Source organism: Mauremys reevesii, linkage group 3, assembly GCF_016161935.1.
Source record: "Mauremys reevesii isolate NIE-2019 linkage group 3, ASM1616193v1, whole genome shotgun sequence".
NCBI lineage: Eukaryota > Metazoa > Chordata > Testudines > Geoemydidae > Mauremys > Mauremys reevesii.
The window spans coordinates 120,320,634-120,340,240 of record NC_052625.1 but is presented as its reverse complement, the minus strand read 5'-3'; the positions used below and the strand labels follow the sequence as shown (position 1 = coordinate 120,340,240).

The window sequence follows — 19,607 nt, the reverse complement described above, 5'->3', positions numbered from 1 at the left end:
CATTTCAACACTTCTTTAACATATCAACGAGTTTTCACACTGTGTAGCACACAGACATATGATGAAACTGTAACACTTCAATAACCTGGGATTGGATGTGATCTCTATGTTTGCAGTGTTGTTGTAGCCATATTGGTTGCAGGACAATAAAGCGACAAGGTAGGTGAGGTAATATATTTTATTGGATCAACTTCAGTTGGTGAAAGAGACAAGCTTATGATTTTACACAGAGCTCTTTTTGCACAGAACCCAGACCTGAAGAAGATCTCTCTGTAAGTTTGAAAGCTTATCTCTTCACCAAAAGAAATTGGTCCAAAAGAAGATATTACTTCACCCACATTGCCTGTCTTTATGAATATTCTAGGGCAGGGGTAGGCAACCTATGGCACAGGTGCCAAAGGCGGCACACAAGCTGATTTTCAGCGGCACTCACGCTGCCCGGGTCCTGGCTACCGGTTTGGGGGGCTCTGCATTTTAATTTAATTTTAAGTGAAGTGTTTTAAACATTTACTTTACAGACAACAATAGTTTAGTTATATATTATAGACTTATAGAAAGTCTAAAAATGTTAAAATGTATTACTGGCACGCAAAACCTTAACTTAGAGTGAATAAATGAAGACTCGGCACAGCACTTCTGAAAGGTTGCCGACCCCTGGTCTAGGGTCATGAGTGAGTTGCTATCTTTGGCCATCACTAACAGACAGATGGCATTATGAAGAGAAAGGATAATAATATATACTTCCCTTTAGGTAAAGAGCCAAAATATTATTAAAATGTAAACACATTAACAGGAATGTTAGAGACAAAATAAAAGGATGTAACTGGCAAGAAAGTTTCTTCTGCATCAGTGAATATTCAGTGTTGTACTAATTACAGAAAATAAATGCAGTATTGTACCTCTTAAAAACCCTTTCCCAGTTTTGCCTATGAAAGTCTGGAAGTAAATTATTGTTGTAAGCAGAGCACCAGTCTCTTGTACTTACTAAGTCAAGACAAGAAAGGAAAACTTAGAATAAAGTAAACTAGCTACTCTAGTGGATTGGACTTGTGTTTTCTAAATAAAGAATGATAATCTGTTTTGAAATGTGATATTCCCTGTTTGGTAGCAGCTGGATAATGAAGGTGAATTCTCGCTAAATAAAAATTTCAACCCCTTCAGATCTACTTAGTTGACCCCTGATATGAACACATAAGCAAAAAAATGTAAGAATTAAATTTAATATAGAAGGTTTTAGCTTCTGTTACTGAGAGATAATCATATTTTCCAAGCTTAAAAACAGGAACAAGAAAACCAAATTGGAATGACAGCATGAAAGTGCTCCCCATGGAGCACAATAGGGAGATAAGGAGGCTTTCTACTGAAGTGGCAAAATAAACAAATTCCACAAGTAATTATGTTAGCAACTTTAATTTTATCTCAGTATAAAAATAATTTTCAAGCAGTGGCATTCTGGTACGCCTTCAAACTGGCAAGAGAGAGATCAAGCTTCCATTCCCAATCTCAAAAGGCTTGAACTACTGGCAAAGATACTCATTCCCATAACTGTTCAGTAATGCCAGAGTTCAGGAGTGTCCAGCAATGACAAGCAGTGTACTATGTCTGACCTGAAAGAACCATCTCTGGGAGTTTCTCTGCCAAGACTTGGTTGGATGTAAATGCAGACATTTAACTCACTAAGAAATTGACTGAATCCACCAATTTGTCACATTTTAAATACAAACTAAAACTATATTAAGGTAGCCTGGAATACATTACTATATATTGTATCATAATGGATAATTTTATTATTGGAAATAAGAGTTTAATTCTTCTTTTCCAGGAAACGTTTAAAAGGATCTGCATGCTGTGAAATTAGCCACAGTTTACTGTAAACAAATTATAAAGAAATTTGGGTCACCAAAAAGATTGGCCTTTTCTCTTTAATTACCTCTTGAAGTATTTTGTGCATGGAAATTTAGTAAGTACCATACTTGATTTGCACATGAGCAGATTAGAGATAAATCAAGCTGTTTACATCATAGTTTTGTACATTAGTTTCCTTTCCGTTTGCTACACTAATTTGTAGGAAAATATACTGTAAAAGAAAAAAATCACACTTTGACAGTGGTCAAGTGAATTATATTTTGGGAATACTCACGTTAAATAGACAATGAGCTAAAAAAGGCCCCAAAGCATAGACTCAGTCTAATATCCGATTCATAAAATCAGTTGAATAAGTTATCATTACTGATTAAATGTGGGCTAATGCATATGACAGTGAGCTGATTTGACTAAGAAAATTCTTGCCTCCTGATTGGCCGAAGTCATCTTTGTTGTCAGTTCTTCCCTCATATTTTCCAACTGCTGTCTAAGCTGATTTTTATCCCCTTCCAGATGTAGTTTCTCCTTTTCAAATTGCTGCTCCAACTCCTTAAGAAAACAGATGAACAAAACAGAAAAAATACATCCATTCTTAGTAGTCATTACAGCTTTTAACTCATAGAAAGAACTCTTCTCTCTAAGGAATTATAATAGGGGTAAGTTTTGCCCGTTATTCTGGAGATCACGGCTTTTTTGTGTACTTTCTAGCCCACATCCCTTGTTGATGATAAGATAAAAATAATAGTATGTAAAACCTCCTTTTGTAATACCATAAAGTGAATTAACCCAAAGCATTCAAAAATGTAGACTCTCAATTTTGCATATATGTGGGCTCCACCAACTCAGGGACCTTAAGTTGTGTCAAACATGAGTTTTAAATTTGATCACATAGTATTTAATGTCTATATAAAATGCATAAAAGGAAGCAGTAAAACCTTAATGGCTAGGCAGAGGGGTCAGACAGGCAGCTGAGCTGCAGTTGGGGAAAGTCAATAATTTTTATGTCATTATAAAACTAAAAAACCAGCAAATATATCTACACATTTAAAATGGTATTCATGTAATGAAAATGTATATATTTGATGGTCTACCTTTCACCCCTTCCCCTCATACTTTGCTCACATTTTTAGATTGTACTTTTTGAGGGGGAGGGACTGCAACTATATCCATGTTTATACAGCACTTAGCCTAAGAAGGCCCTGATTTTAATCAGAGGCCCCAGCTTGTATAGTAACACAAATATTAGAAAATGAAATAATAATAAATAATTGCATGTGTGCCTTCCTGCATCTGCCAATCTGTGACTTACATCAGTGTTTCATAAACCTATGCCATATATGTTTGTGCTGGAATCGTTACTCTTTAAAAAAACTAAAGTTATTTTAAAGACTGGTGTTTTATTAATAATTTGGACACAAATGTGACAAAATGGAACATTATTCCAGTATATAATAATGCAATGTCACAAGATTATTTTAACATACAAAAATGTAACAGCAGCAAAAATGGGCTTTTAATAAACTTCAAGTCACAGACATGTTGAAAGCCTTCAAAGTAAAAAAAAAAAAATCATTTAAAGGATTGAGTCCTAGTTCGAATGTCAGTGCAACATATTTTTAATTTACTAGGTCCAAAACTTACATTACAGTAACAATAAAGTTGCAACATCAAGTCACTAAGGCCTGGTCTACACTAGGACTTGCAACGATGCAGAGCTCTCAGCAGGAGAGGATCCCAATCCCAGACTAGAAAAAGAGGTCATGGGGCACTGCATGCCATTCTAGGTGGGTCTGCCACCAGTGCCCCACCAGTACGGTGGACTCCGAGAGGGAAAATAGTGTGGGACACAGTTCCCCTGTTCTGTTCGAAGATGAGGAGGGAAGAGGGTCTTTAGAGGGCGGCGACATCGACATCGACCCCCACTCCTGACAGCACAGCCCATCTCTTCATCAGAGATGGTGATGTCGTTGTGGAAGTGCTGCATCTAATTGGTGGAAGTAGTGTACTGTTATGTGCATGGCAGGAACTGATGGAAACAGAAATGAAAAGTCAACGAAAGATTTATTATTAATTACTAAAACATGTCTTACACTGTAGCCCTTAGAAGTTAGAAATAACAGAATTAAGGTTTCTGTGCAACCTTAATTTGGCCCCCTTGTGATTATGTATTATAAATCTTTAATTACATAATCACATACTATTTTCTCCACCGGATCTCCACCTCATTTCGTGCATAGGTAGGGCCCTACCAAATTCATGGCCAGGTAGGGCCCTACCAAATTCATGGCCATGAAAAACGAATCATGGACCATGAAATCTGTTCTCGTCCGTGAAATATATTTTTTTTGCATACTGTTACCCTGCACTATACAGATTTCACAGGGGAGACCAGCGTTTCTCAAACTGGGGGGTCTGACCCAAAGGGAGTTGTGGGGGGAAGGTCGGAAGGTTATTGTGGGGGGGTGTCACAGTATTGCCATCCTTACTTTTGCATATATTCAATATAAGCAGCTATTCAATATTTTGTTTATCCTTATTGTTCAATGTGTAGCCCCAGGTTTTATTTAGTCACACTATTTAAACCCTGCTCTGCAGATAGAACTATTAATTTCCTTATGTGCTTTCTATGGTGCTCATCATTATAGTATCTCAGAGGTTCACAAAAAATAATTTATGTATTTTCACAGCATCCCTGTGAGGCGATGGGGTGACATTATTCTCATTTTAAAGATGGGGAACTAAGACTCAGAGAAATTAAGGTCAAAAGTGTCCACTAATTTTGCATGCCCAATTTGAGATGCGTAGGATCTGATTTTTCAGAGAACTTAACATTCTGGCCCACTTTACATGTTGAAAGCACAGATCTCATTAACATCAGTGGGAGCTAAGAGTGCTCAGCACTTCTGCAAATTAGGCCCCAGGGTCCCAAATCTGGCAATCAGAAACTATGGGACACAGAATTAGTGACTAGCTGAGAAAAATCTGGTTTAAGTGACTTGCCCAGCATCACATAGGAACTCTGTGAGAGAGGCAGGGATAGAATCTAATGCTCCAGAGCAGCATTCAACTGCCTTAACTTTGAGACCCTCCTTTCTCTTCCTGCAGTCCCCTGCCTCAGTGACTACACACCTTCCAACTTCTGCAACAAATGAGGCAGAGTCTAATGGACAACAGTATCTGTCAGTATACAACCCTGATTCATTCTCAGAATGGTCCATACTGCATACTAAATGAGGTGGGGGTTCTGTGGAAAAAAGTAGCATATGATTATGTAATTGAAGATTGTATCATAATAAAAATGCACAAAGGGGCCAAATTAAGGTTGCACAGGAAGCCTTAATTCAGGCATTTCCTAACTTTTGAGTGCTTCAATTTGCAATCTTAACTTTCTTAAAATATACGTTTTGTGGATGTAATTCCTAGTTCCCAAAAAACTGAAAAAAAATTCCATCGTATGGAATCATATTGACAGCCTATATGGGTCATCAGTAGGATTGAAATCTTTAGGTCCACAGCACATGTCTACCACTTCAGCTAACAGAGAAGTAGTAGGCTGTTATCCTTTACTTTGACCAGGCACTAGAGGGAAGTCAGATGCACACTTTGCCAGTGGGTTTCACAGATATTTGTTGACAGCAGAGGAATGATAAGATTCAGGAATTCTGGGTTTCATTCCAGGCTCTGGATGGGAATACGGTCTAGTGGACAAAGCCTCTTCTTCCTCTGTCCACCCCTCCAACCTGATCTTGTCCTAGTCCCCTCTCTTCTTCCTACTCTTATAATCTCATTGTCCAGCCCGCTTCAGTCTCCCACTCCAGTGTCCTCTCCAAGTCCCAGTCTTTTCTCCCATTTGGGCTCTCAATCTTAGTCTCCATCCCCACCTCGCCTCCCAATCCCTTTTCCCAGCTAGTCTCAGTCCCCTCCTCCCCATCCCCCTGGCTCCTTGTCCCAAGCCTACTCCATAATTCTAGCTCAGCTCTTGTCCCCTCTGCATCTAATTCAGATTTTCCTGTTCCAAGCTGCTTTGGGGGTGGGGTGGCGAGGAAGTGCTATTGAGAGCACTGGGGAGACTGTCTTTCTTCTCTCTGTTCTGATGTCCAGCACCACATTGATCACAGAAGCTAGCAGCAGCCATTGCAAAGGGAGTCCAGCATCCCTGAGACGGAGCATGCTCCATGCAGATGGTATCTGAAGAACTTGGTGGCAAAATCCCAGCCAGTCTCGACTGAACATGTGCCAATTGTGATTTTTCTTATATAAATGATAACTTGTCCAAATTTGACATCTTTTCACTGGAATAACAAAAGGCACATCCCTGATACTAGGGCAACATCTCTGACAATTTTCCAGCCCTTCTTCCCCAAGCATGAAGAAAATAGTTTTAACTTTTTTTTCTCTTTTTTTAATATGGGATACAATACATTTTTTCCCAGTCTGATTATCAGAATTGGTTGATTTTTTTCCTGATACTTTAAAAAAAAAATTCAGCCTGAGGTAGACACCCAGCATGGAAAATTTCACCCCTTTAATGACTGAAGTTTGGCAAAGTTATTAGCAACTGAAAACGGTGCCAGATGATATAAAATGTAGGTGCTACCAGCTCTGCCTATAACATACTAAAAGATACAATTTACAATAAAAAATAAACCTTTCAATACATATACCACCTCTCACCGTACTGTCACTCCTTTTTCCTCCTCCTCTTGTCTTTTACTTCCTTACACTTTCTTCCTACTTTCTCCACAAAAGTATACTTGGGGTCTTCCTTCCTCTATCCCTCCAACAGCACAGTATATCTTTGCAAAACCATCAGCAGGGACTTCTTGTCTCACGTTTGACTTGAGACAGGTAATATTTACTAGGGAGTAGTTCAGTCTCTATGCTGACTCAGTCCCTATCCTCTACTGAGGTTCCCTAATAGGTCAGCCCACAATGAAGGTGGACATTTGTGATATGGACACAGGACCAATAACTCATTTTCCAAAGTTGTTTGTAGTGTTGTTGTAGCCAAATTGGTCCCATGATATGAGAGAGACAAGGTAAGTGAGGAATGGACCAACTTCTGTTGATGAAAAGTACAAGCTTTCAAGCTTCATAGAGTTCTTCTTCAGCTGTAGGGAAGGCAACCAGAGTATCTAAGCTAAATATAAATTGGGTTAGACTGGTAAGCATAAGGAGTTTACACATGCTATAGAAGACTACTTAAAATGAAGTGGGCAATTAAGGGTTTGCAGGCAGCAGGGTCTGTAACAAATTTTTGTAATGCAACCAGTGTCTCTGTTGAATCAATGCCCCAATGGTAACTGTGTGGGTGAAACCAGACAATCACCATGCTCTCGAATTAATTCACACAGAAAACAATAAAAGACAAAAACACCCTATCATCTATGGGTGTACACTTTTCACAAAGCAATCACTCCATATCTGACCTCTCCTTCCCCATCTTCAAAGGAAACCTGCTCAACACCTTCAAAAGGCAAGCCTAGGAACTTAAATTCATAACTCTGCTAGACACTAAAAACTATGGACTCAGAGACACTATTTTTATGACTCATTATGAGAATTTTAACTCCTAGTTGCCCACTTCATTTTAAATGGTGTCCTATAGCATGTGTCAACTCCTTATGCTTAACAATCTGTCCCAACTTGTATTTTGCTTAGACACTGTGGTTACCGTCCCCAGACCAGAAAAAGAGCTCCATGAAGCTTGAAAGCTTGTACCTTCCACCAACAGAAGCTGGTCCAATAAGAGATATTGCCTCAGCTACCCTGTCTCTCTCATTTTGCAAAGGCCACTAAAAACCATTAGATGTCTACAATTTTCAGCAACAACCTATCTTTATTGGACTCCCATTGCTGACCTAAAGCTTAAAGGCTCCATAGCTTATTAACATTTCTCTCATTTCTCTATTCCCAGAGAGTCAAATCCACCTTCCCCATGTCAACAACTGCATTCTGACAAACAAAGGTCTTTTCTAATATAAGCCAATATAATGACTTGGTGAAAATATTTTAAGAATCCCCATATATTCTGCACACCTTCCAAAATCAAAACTAAAATAATTTATAAGACCAACAAATAAACAAACAAAACAAGTACAATAAAACAACACTGAAAGCAGATGGGAGCAAAGCACAGTTGAGAAAATCTACAAAAATAATCCACCTATAAGGCCTACAGATATTTTAATTGGCCAAATCCATATACAATACAGAACAGGTAGGCATTGAAAAATATTGGAAATACTCAATACAAAAGGAAAACCGTTTCAGTCAGAAATCATTCTCCTTCAGAATTAGTGTTCATAACAACAAAGGCCTGGTCTACACTAGGAGGTTATGTCGAATTTAGCAGCATTAAATCGAATTAACCCTGCACCCGTCCACACAATGAAGCTATTTAGCTCGACATACAGGTCTCTTTAGTTCAATTTCTGTACTCCTCCCCGACAAGGGGAGTAGCGCTAAATTTGACATGGCCATGTCTAATTAGGGTAGGTGTGGATGGAATTCGACGCTAATAGCTCTGGGAGCTATCCCACAGTGCACCACTCTGTTGACGCTCTGGACAGCAGTCCGAGCTCGGATGCTCTGACCAGCCACACAGGAAAAGCCCCGGGAACATTTGAATTCCTTTTCCTGTCTGGGCAGTTTGAATCTCATTTCCTGTTTGGACATCGTGGTGAGCTCAGCAACACTGGCAACGATGCAGAGCTCTCCAGCAGAGGTGTCCATGCAATCTCAGAATAGAAAGAGGGCCCCAGCATGGACTGATTGGGAAGTCTTGGATCTGATCGCTGTGTGGGGCGATGAGTCTGTGCTTACGGAGCTGCGCTCCAAAAAATGGAATGTGAAGATCTACGAGAAGATCTCCAAAGCCATGACAGAGAGAGGATACAGCCGGGATGCAACGCAGTGCCGCGTGAAAATCAAGGAGCTGAGACAAGGCTACCAGAAGACCAAAGCGGCAAATGGATGCTCCGGATCCCAGCCCCAGACATGCCGTTTCTACGAGGCACTGCATTCCATTCTAGGTGTAGCCGCCACCACTACCCGACCACTGACCGTGGACTCTGAGGATGGGATAGTGTTGACGGCCAGTTCCTCGGAGATGTTCGCAGACGGGGAAGATGAGGAAGGAGATGAGGAGGACGAGGCAGTCGACAGCGCTCACAACGCTGATTTCCCCGACAGCCAGGATCTCTTCATCACCCTCACGGAGATCCCCTACCAACCCTCCCCAGCCGTTATCCCGGACCCTGAATCAGGGGAAGGATCAGTCGGTAAGTGCTTTAAACATGTAAACATTTATTTTTAACAGAACAGGAATATTAACTATGCGAAAAGAAGGTCAATATATACGGGGATAGAATAGAAATCCTCATGGGAGATCTCCACGAAGCTCTCCTGGAGGTAATTGAAAAGCCTCTGCATGAGGTTCCTGGGGAGAGCGGCCTTATTGCATCCTCCGTGGTAGCACACTTTTCCGCACCAGGCTATCATCAGGTAGTCTGGTATCATTGCCTCGACGAGCATGGCGGCATAGGGCCCTGGTTTTTACTAACTTTCACGCAGCAAGTGGTCTTTATCTGTGTCACTGATCCTCATCAGGGTGATCTCGCTCATGGTGGTCTGCTTTGAATTAGGGGAATGTTAGTATTGGGACTGCTTACCTGTTCCTTTACATAACTATAACCAGCGGTTTACAGCCACGTGGTGGAGGCAGGACAGGGGCAGCATACAGGGATCTTTCCCGGGGACAGCCACGAGGGGGTGGGACAGGGGCAGAGTTCATGCTTTCCGGATTGCCGGCAGCAGGAACTGGCCAACGCTAGGAGCATTGCTTTGACCGTGAAAGGAGGGCACTGCTATAAATTAAGTTTTAAGCAGCCAAAAGTCTACGGCTTACCATGTGTGCCTGCTACTCGAATTCTGCTGTGCTGCCCCGCTTGTCTGATCTCCACTGCAAGACCCCAGGCACTGAATGCGAAGGCCGAAAATTCGAACTTGTCCTGAGTGCGCATGAGATAGGTGCTGTGCATGGTCTTGTTCACAGAGACAGACTAGACTATGTTCATTGTTCGCAAAAATGTATCTTTGTAAGGAATTCACTCCCTTTTTCCCATCACACAGCTGCGACTCTCCCGACCTACCCCGGCATCCCCCTCACAGAGGCAGGCGCAGATTAGGCGGCGAAAGAAAAGGACACGGGACGAGATGTTCTCAGAACTTATGGGCTGCTCCCGAGCCGAGGCGGCCCAGCAGACCCAGTGGAGGGAGAACATGTCACAGTACCAGCGCTCACACAGCGAACGGGAGGACAGGTGGCGGCAGGAAGACCAGCAGGCAACTCAAACGCTAATTGTACTAATGAGGGAGCAAACGGACATGCTCCGGCGCCTTGTGGATGTTCTGCAGGACCGGAGGCAGGAGGACAGAGCCCCACTGCAGTCTATCTCTAACCGCCCTCCCCCGCCACAAAGTCCCATACCCCCCTCACCCAAAGTACCAAGAAGGAGGGGCGGCAGGGGCCGTGAAAACTGTCACTCCACCCCTGCAGAGTGCTCCATTACAAGAAGGCTCTCATTCCCAAAATTTTGATAAGTCCTTTCCTTCCCGCCTAACCCAAGCCCCCGTCCCAGTTTCATCCCCTAACTGTCTAGTTGATAATAAAAAATACTTTTCTGTTAATTACTGTTTCCGTCATGTTCTTTTAGATGAGACTGTGTTTGAAGGGGGGGAAGGGAGCTGGTAATTGGACAGGACAGTCACCTTTACCAGGGTACAGACACGGGCGCAGGTTCAGCAGCAGGTCACACACACAGTGCAGTCACTAGGCACCCTGGTCAGTCTGGGAGGTGGTTTTCATGTTCTGTGTTGGGGGGGAGATGCGACTTTGTGGTGGGGGAGGGCAGTTAGAGATCTTATGCAGCGGTCCTTATCCTGGATCACAGAGCCACGCAGCAGGGGATCTGTAACCGTCCTCCCCCGCCACAAAGTCACATAGCCCCCACACACAGAGTCCCGAAAAGGAGGGGTGGCAGGCTCCGTTGAAACAACCAGTCCGCCACTGCGGACCGCTCTAGGAGCAGGAGCCTGTCATTCCTCGAGTTTAGAAGCGGTCTTTACATCACTACACACCCTACCCACCACAGTCACCGTCCCAGTTTCAACCCTTTACCGTGAAATCAGTAATAAAGAAAACGGTGTTAATTAACAAAGTTCCATTTATTTTATTTTTAAACATGTGTTGGAAGGGGGGGAACGGGGTATGTAACTGCAGAGGATAGTCAACATTAACTGGGTAAAGAAACGGGGGCAGGTTCAGCTTCTCTGTAAACAAACTTAATAGTCACAGGTTACCTGCTCACCGAGGAACCTAGCTTTCAAAGCCTCCCAGATGCACAGCGCTTCCCGCTGGGCTCTTCTAATCGCATGGCTGTCTGGCTGGGCGTAATCAGCAGCCAGGCTATTTGCCTCAACCTCCCATCCCACCATAAAGGTCTCCCCCTTGCTCTCACAGAGATTGTGGCGCACACAGCAAGCTGCAATAACAATGGGGATATTGGTTTCGCTGAGATCTGAGCGAGTCAGTAAGCTTCTCCATCTCCCCTTGAGATGTCCGAAAGCACACTCCACCACCATTCTGCACTTGCTCAGCCGGTAGTTGAAGAGTTCTTTGTCACTGTCCAGGGCACCTGTATAGGGCTTCATGAGCCAGGGCATTAGCGGGTAGGCTGGGTCCCTGAGGATCACCATAGGCATCTCCACATCCCCAACAGTTATTTTGTGGTCCGGGAAGAAAATACCTTCCTGCAGGCGTCTAAACAGACCAGAGTTCCTGAAAACACGCACGTCATGACCCTTGCCCGGCCATCCGACATTGATGTTGGTAAAACGTCCCCTATGGTCCACCAGTGCTTGCAGCACCATTGAAAAGTAGCCCTTTCGGTTAATATACTGGCTGGCCTGGTGGTCCGGTCCAAGGATAGGGATGTCCAATCTGCACGGTAGATTTGCCCACGCCAAAGTGGTTCGCTACTGACCGGTAGCTGTCTGGCGTTGCAAGTTTCCAGAGGGCTATGGCCACTCGCTTCTGCACAGTCAGGGCTGCTCGCATCCGGGTGTCATTGCGCTTCAGGGCAGGGGACAGCAACTCACACAGTTCAAGGAAAGTTCCCTTACGCATCCTAAAGTTCCCTTACGCATCCTAAAGTTTCGCAGCCACTGTGATTCATCCCAGACCTGCAGCACTATGCGGTCCCACCAGTCCGTGCTTGTTTCCTGGGCCCAGAATCGCCATTCCACAGCATGAACATGACCCATTGCCACCATGATGTTCACGGCGCGGGGTTCCGTGCTTTGTGAGAGGTCTGTGCCACTCTCAGACTTCATGTCCTCACCGTGCTGCCGTAGCCTGCTCGCCCGATTTTTCAGCATCTGACTGTGAAAAAGGTGGACGATAAGGTGCGAGGAGTTGACAACGGCCATAACTGCAGCGATGATCGCAGCGGGCTCCATGCTCGCAGTGCTGTGGTGTCCGCGCTGTCACTCACCAGAAAAGTGCGTGAACTGATTGCCCGCTGGCGCTTTCAGGGAGGGAGGGCGGGAGTGACGGTTGAATGACGACAGTTACCCAAAACCACCCTCGACACATTTTTTCCCCCAGCAGGCATTGGGGACTCGACCCAGAATTCCAATGGGCAGCGGGGACTGCGGGAACTGTGGGATAGCTGCCCACAGTGCACCGCTTCCAATGTCGATGCTTGCCCCGTTAGTGTGGACTCACAAAGTCAAATTACTGTCCTTAGTGTGGATACACACGTTCGACTGTGTAATATCGGTTCCACAAATTCGATTTAAGTAGAATCGAACTACTCTGGTAGTGTAGAAATATCCAAAGAAACATATTTTAACAATGCAATAATGCAGCAGCAAAAACTCTTTAGCTTGAAGTTCAACCCAGCCCTACAACTCTAGATCTGGAGCACTGTCAAAAGCATTTTCTTTCCACTGTGTGCCATGCAGCCACTACTAAACAGCTAGATCTACATCTCCCTGAGGCTATGGAAAGATTCACAGTGACTTCACTGATTTATGGATTAGGCCCATAGTTCTTTCCCCAAGCACCTGTGCAAGGGCTGGGGGGGGGAAGCTATCCTGAGATTAACTGTGTGTTCAATGGGCAACACATAGTGCTCCTGCATCTTGTCAAAAGTACCGTATGTTCACTTTTCCACAAAAGTTTGAAGAGTAATCTTTAATATACTATTTTTCCTAACTATAAAGGTGCAACTATGGCTTTGCTGTATACATGTATTTAAATCAATAGCAAGTTAGCTAACACAACTAGGACTGCTATATCACCCTCAACTTGTCCATGTTTCATTTAGGAATTGCAGTGTGCATGGTTGTATATAAAAGGACCTCAGAGCACTATAATGCCCTTTGTTATTCTTTACAAATGTAAATGTACCAGAGTCAAGCCCTCTTAGGAGAATAAGGGATAAAAGGATGAAATAAGGGAATTAATACATGCTATCCATATGCATATACCATTTTCTCATAGTTTGGCTCAACACTCTTTCTTACTTGGAACACCCTTTCTTTCTTGTTTTTTTCATAACTTACCAGTTGCAGCTTTTTCTTTTCCTTGGTAGCATTGCTGTGTGCAGCCTCAATCGCAGTATGATGTTTCCATGCTAATTCTTCCAAGGTCTTAGAATGAGCCTCATTTAAAAGTGCAGCTTCCCCTTCCAATCTGGTTTGCAGCTTTATCAGCTCTTTCTCATAATACTCTCGTTGTGTTTCCCTTGCTTCATTTACCTTCTGTAAAAGCCAGACAACAAAAAATTGCAAATTACCTATTCTTAAGTACTTGTCTATCTCAGTAAGGAGAAAAAGGTAAAAAAGGAAAAACTAGTGAAGTTTTACACAAATACTCAAAAACAATTATACTTCATATATATGTAGCATAGAATAAATACCCTTAAACCAGATTTTTAAACTATACTCAAAAAGGTGTTTCAATTATAGACTAAGTATAAGAAGTTAAAATCTATTGTCTCTTTTTTTGCTCTATTTTATCATGTAAAAAAAAGCAGACAAATTTCAGATCTAGAGGCAATTTCCAATTCATTATTCTCTGAGCTACAAATATGGTTTGGATATCAGTCCTTTTTCTTTCTTATTTTAGTTTTGAACTAGTGCTGATGTGTAGTGAGGCAAGGAGGAAATTCCTTATTATGATGCCCTCTCAGGACAAAAGTCAGAAAGAAGGTTGTTCAAACAACATAACACAGTTTAAACCAGTACGTGTTTCTGGACTCCATTACTGTATATCAGAGGGGTAGCCGTGTTAGTCTGGATATGTAAAAAGCAACAATGAGTCCTGTGGCACCTTAAAGACTAACAGATGTACTGGAGCATAAGCTTTCATGGGTGAAGACCCACTTCATCAGATGCATGTAATGGACATTTCCAGAGGCAGGTGTAAATATGCAGGCAAGAATCAGTCTGGAGATAACGAGGTTAGTTCAATCAGGGAGGGTGAGGCCCTCTTCTAGCAGTTGAAGTGTGAACACCAAGGGAGGAGAAACTGCTTTTGTAGTTGGCTAGCTATTCACAGTCTTTGTTTAATCCTGATCTGATGGTGTTAAATTTGCAGATGAACTGAAGCATAGCAGTTTCTCTTTGAAGTCTGGTCCTTAAATTTTTTTGCTGTAAAATGGCTACTTTACATGTGCTATTGTGTGGCCAGGAAGGTTGAAGTGTTCTCCTACAGGTTTTTGTATATTGCCATTACTTTATATGTAATCTATATCATCATTATTATCTTAACTGGTGGGAACAGAAAGAAACAATTAAAGAATCATTATACAATAGCTCAAGTTTTAATTTGCTATATTTGCCCTGTCATGGGCCTATTGGGTATCTGCACGTACATTTTCAAGGCTTACTGATTTTCAATTTTTCCTTGACCTCAGCCCCATTCCCACCTCACGGGGGCACTCTGGGAGATGACACACATAGGAAGATTACTGGCAATCTGCTTCAAGAATCAATCAAGCAGCACAACAGATGCCAGAAATCAGTTTGGATAACATTGCACCTACCTCCTCTCTGTCATCATCTCAGCTGAAACTATCACCTTCAACTATGCAATGCACATGATCTACATTAGTAACTTGAAAAGTTAGCAGTACCATATGTGCCCCACAGGGTAGTGTAATGTGCTATCGCTGCTCCATACAATCAGACACTCCAGTCTTTCAAAGGAGTTAAGATATTTCAGACTTCATTAATATTTCCAGTTAGAATTCTAAGGCTTCTATTTTGCTGATCTAAAATAGAAAGAACTGTGGTTTTTTTGTTTTTACCTTTTCCATTGCCAGAATCTGCTGCCTTTGTCTTTCATCCAGACTTTGTGTTTTGCTCTGCAATAGATTTCTTTCCTCTTCCATCTGAGATAGTTTCTCTTTTAATCTAGATTTTTCTGATTCTAAATCTCTTATTGTAACTTCCTGTGTCATCTGTGTAGCTTGAAGAATTCCAATGTGACCTACAAAAAGAAAACAACCATTTAAAATCAGACAAAGATTATTCACCTATAACCCAAATTCTTACAAATGGACTTTGCACATTCCCGCCCAAGTGATATCCAGTGATGCAGCTCTGACAGTGGAACCTTCTTGCAGCAGCGCTCTCATGCCCCCTCCCTCCTTAGATAAGCAGTACCACAATCTCTGTAAGTTGAGATGCAGAGTCCTAATTGAATAATGATTGTAGTACTGAATTACCAAACTGAACATCTGACCAGGATGCTAGATCTAGTGAGTAATGCTTTGTGAAAGTGTGAATAGAGCTCCAGGTTGTAGCTCTTCATGTTTCTAAAATCGGGATAAGCTTGATGCATGACATGAAAACCGTATTTTCCCTTGGAATTGGGGCAGAGCTTTGTTTGTAGCTTTCCACTATACTAAACAGCTTTTCTCTGTACAAAACCTAACCCATTTAGACAAATGTTGTGATGTAATTATGTTTCCTTTATTATTAGCAACCCCAAATGAAATAAAAACTTTTGGTGACTTCTTGGCAGTTAAGGAATGAAGCTTTACCTCATCCGAATGAGAATGAGGTGTAGAAAAGAATACTGGTAAGTTATTGATCTGAGTCAGATTAAAGTCTATTTTAACTTTGGGAGGGAATTTAGGATGCAGATGGGGGACTTTTTCCCTGTAAAAGACAGTGAATGGTGGGTCAGCCATGAGGATCTGTAACTTGCTTACGGTTCTAGCAGATGTGCTTGCTATAATGAAGGCTGGTTTGACTGAAAGGAGAATTAAGTAACCCCACTTGCTCAATGGGGGTTTCATGAATGGAGTAAATACTAGGTTAAGCTCCCATGTCAGAGTTACCTCTTTACTGGAGGAAAATGTTTACTATTCCTTTCATGAACCTCTTGGCTGTGTCATGTGTGAATTTAGTCTTATCAATAAATGCATGGTGTGCAGAAAGGGCTGCTAAGTGGACTTTCAAGAATGATATAGAAAGAGTTCTAATCACTTTAAATGAAGGAGGTATTCAAGTACGGAGTACTCAGAATATGTTTCTGAATCCATGTTGTTAGTATTGGCCCAGATTAAAAATCTTTTCCATTTGAAATCATAGCATCTGAGAGTTGACTGTTTTCTGGAATTTATCCAGACACAAGAAAGTTCAAGAGAGGAGGATTTTTCTAGGTTTGTCACAATCCTATGGTATATGCTGTCAAGTGCAGAGAGTGGGGTCCAGCTGGTAAACCCATCTGTTCTGTTGGGTCAGTAGACCTGTGGTTAGTGGAAGAGACTGATAGTTCCTTCTGAACAGATGAAGAAGATCTGGAAACATTGGTTGTCTCACCTGTGTTGCGGCAATCAAGGTTATTCTTGTTTTGTCTGTCTTATTTTTCTTATGACTCTTTGGAGAGAGAATAAATGGGGGAAAGGTATAAAGGAGACCTATTTCTCAGTCAAGCAGAAATGCATCTGATATGGATTGGATTTCTACTCCAGTTCTTGACCAAAACCTTGGACATTATGAATTGTATCTGCTTGCAAATAAGTCTCTATCTGGATAGCTCCAAAGACAAAATATCTCATTTACTACTAAGATTTTGTGACCATTTGTACTGTTCACTTCTGTCTCAGCTCAACTGGTCTGCAAGACTGTTGACTTTGCCCATGAGATGTAGGGCTATATGGTAGACATGGTGCTGGATGCACCAGTTCAACAGTGCCACTGTTTCTCTACACAGTTGGCTGGAGTGGGCCCCTTGTTTGCTCACAGAGAACACTACTGCTGTGTCTATTGCTACATGGATGAGTTTGCCTTGCAGATGAGGAGAAAGAATTTGAAATCAAATGGAATGCTCTTAATTTTAGCATTTGCAGAGTCCCTTCCCAGTGGTTCTGATAGCCATGGACAGTCAGGTTGTACAAGGGAGCTCCCCATCCCAAGTATGAAATGTTTGAGGTAATCATAGTCAACAAAGCTGGGGGGCTGAATGTTACTCCTTCAAAACACTGTGATGCTGAATCAACCAACTGAACAACGATGGTACCTCTTTCCAAACTGTCAGTTTGGAGAACATGCTGTCCAAATTTGGAAGATAATTCTTTGCAAGCCAATTCTCATCTTGAGGCGGATACTTGACTGAAAGGGCTTCTTGTGGAGTCTTTGCTGCCATCAAGATTTTCATAAATCCTCCTTCTGGATGGAAGATTATTGCTTTTCAAGAATTCAGAATTCCCCAATAAACTGGATTGACTATACAGGAGTTGTAATTTTATCCAGTTTATTCTGAGTCTCAGTTTTTGAAGAGGGATCACGTCTGGACCATAACTGTTAAAAGGTCCTCCCTGAGAGGATACACTGATGAATCAATTGTCTACATAGAAGTAAATGTGGATGGCCTGTCACCTTAGATGTGCTGCTGCTGCAGACAGACACACTTTGTGACTACTCACGTGCACCTGAGAAGAGAAAAAGGAGGACTCTGTAGTGGAAGCGGTCCTCTCGTATGATGAAATGAAGGTATTTGTAACGTGAAGGTCTGATAATTCTAAAATACACTTAAAAACTGAGAGATCCAAGCCAATCTTGGGTGGATACGGAGGAGATAATTGATGCTAGGGTTAACACAAAGAATTTGAACTCCCTGATTAATTAATTGAATTTTCACAAGTCTAAAGTAGGCAGAAGGTCTCCATCTTTCTTTGGGATCAGAAAGTATCTGGACTAGAAACCCTTTCCATGGAATTCCCTTGAATTCTTCTGCATGGCTCCTTGCTTAAATTAGAGACTGGATTTCCTAACAGATTCTCACAAAAAGGTCCCTAAAGAGAGAAGGTACAAGAGGACTGGTGGGAGGTATTGTGTTGAACTGAATAGAATAAATTTTCTGTATAATTTCAGGATCCAACTGTCCGTTGTGAAAGCATGTCAGATGTTGAAGGAGTGGGAAAGTCTTTTTTTCCAAAAGTGGGGAAGGAGGTGGTTGGATCAAGGTTGATCTGATGCTCTTGGGTGTCTCGGCAAACGTGAGGTCTAAGCCCTACTGTGAAAGACAAGGAAGCTGTTTATTTACCCTTTGTACGAAATTTAAAATTTTTCCTCCTCTGTAGCTGTTGCTAAGATGATGGTTGCTTGAACTGCCATCTCTGCCTGGAGTAGGATAATGAGGAAGACGAATATTGTGGTTTATGATATTTAAAGGCAGGAACATCAAACCTTCTTCTGGATGGCTGGTAGACCCCTTGATAGTAGTTGTGGATCTTAGTACCCTTCAACTTTTCTAGTATTTCATCCATTCCTGAACTTAATAGACCATCTCCAAGAATGGAAGAAGGTTTTCCACACGTGTTCTCATCTCTCATACAAGGCCAGATGATCTCAGCCATGAATATCACCTTAATGTTATTGCTGACATTGCTGCCCAGGCTTCTGCATCACAGAAGTCAAATGAGCACATCTGCAATAAACCTAGGGGCGGCTCCAGGCACCAGCACGCCAAGCGCGTGCCTGGGGTGGCAAGCCACAAGGGGCGCTCTGCTGGTCGCTGCGAGGGCGGCAGACAGGTTGCCTTCGGCGGCATGCCTGCAGAGGATCCACTGGTCCCGCGGCTTCGGCGGGCCTCCCGTGCTCGGGGCGGCAAAATACCTAGAGCTGCCCCTGAATAAACCTCCCAACACGGGAGAGTGGATTTCATGGCTTTTGCCAGCTTCTTCTGGTCTCTAGGAAGGGATCTGGCAAAGTTGGCCAGGAACCAGTACTACCTTGGAGATAAGATGGACATTCTGACTTGATAATTAGAAAACCTATTGCCAAGTGAAACAGATGAGAAGACCTTTCTGCCTAAGTTGTCAAGCTATTTCCCTTTTCTGTCTGACAGGGTTGGGTGTACTTATCCTCCTTTTTTTCTTTGGACAGCTACAGCAACCACCAGTGAATTAAGAGCTGGATGTGTGTGGAAAAGTGAAACCCCTTCATACTATAGTTGATAACACTTGTCCAACACTTTTTTAAAACATAGCTTGACCCAATTCAGGATGTGATTATTTTCTCTTGATCAGCTGCAATAAACCTTCCAACACAGGAGAATGATTTTATTGATGGAAGGAGTTCCCAAAATATTGAATACAGGATGAAAGGTCTCTTTCATTGTGAAAGATATCTTCAGTGTTGTACCTATTCTTTCTAGCATT

General features: G+C 42.4%; 1 protein-coding gene across 4 annotated transcripts in view; it reads right to left on the bottom strand.

The window, feature by feature from the left end:
* FAM184A (family with sequence similarity 184 member A) overlaps positions 1–19,607 on the bottom strand; it is a 168,998-nt gene that overhangs the window by 84,382 nt on the left and 65,009 nt on the right. For all 4 annotated transcript variants that reach the window (XR_005596365.1, XR_005596366.1, XM_039531008.1 and 1 more), the window contains exons 4-6: positions 15,243–15,424; positions 13,495–13,692; positions 2,290–2,412 (exon numbers count right to left, since the gene is read on the bottom strand). Coding sequence is in view for 2 of the 4 variants with exons in the window: in XM_039531008.1 (XP_039386942.1) it covers positions 2,290–2,412; positions 13,495–13,692; positions 15,243–15,424 (503 nt within the window). In the remaining 2 variants the exon portion in view is untranslated. The remainder of the gene's footprint in view (positions 1–2,289; positions 2,413–13,494; positions 13,693–15,242; positions 15,425–19,607) is intronic.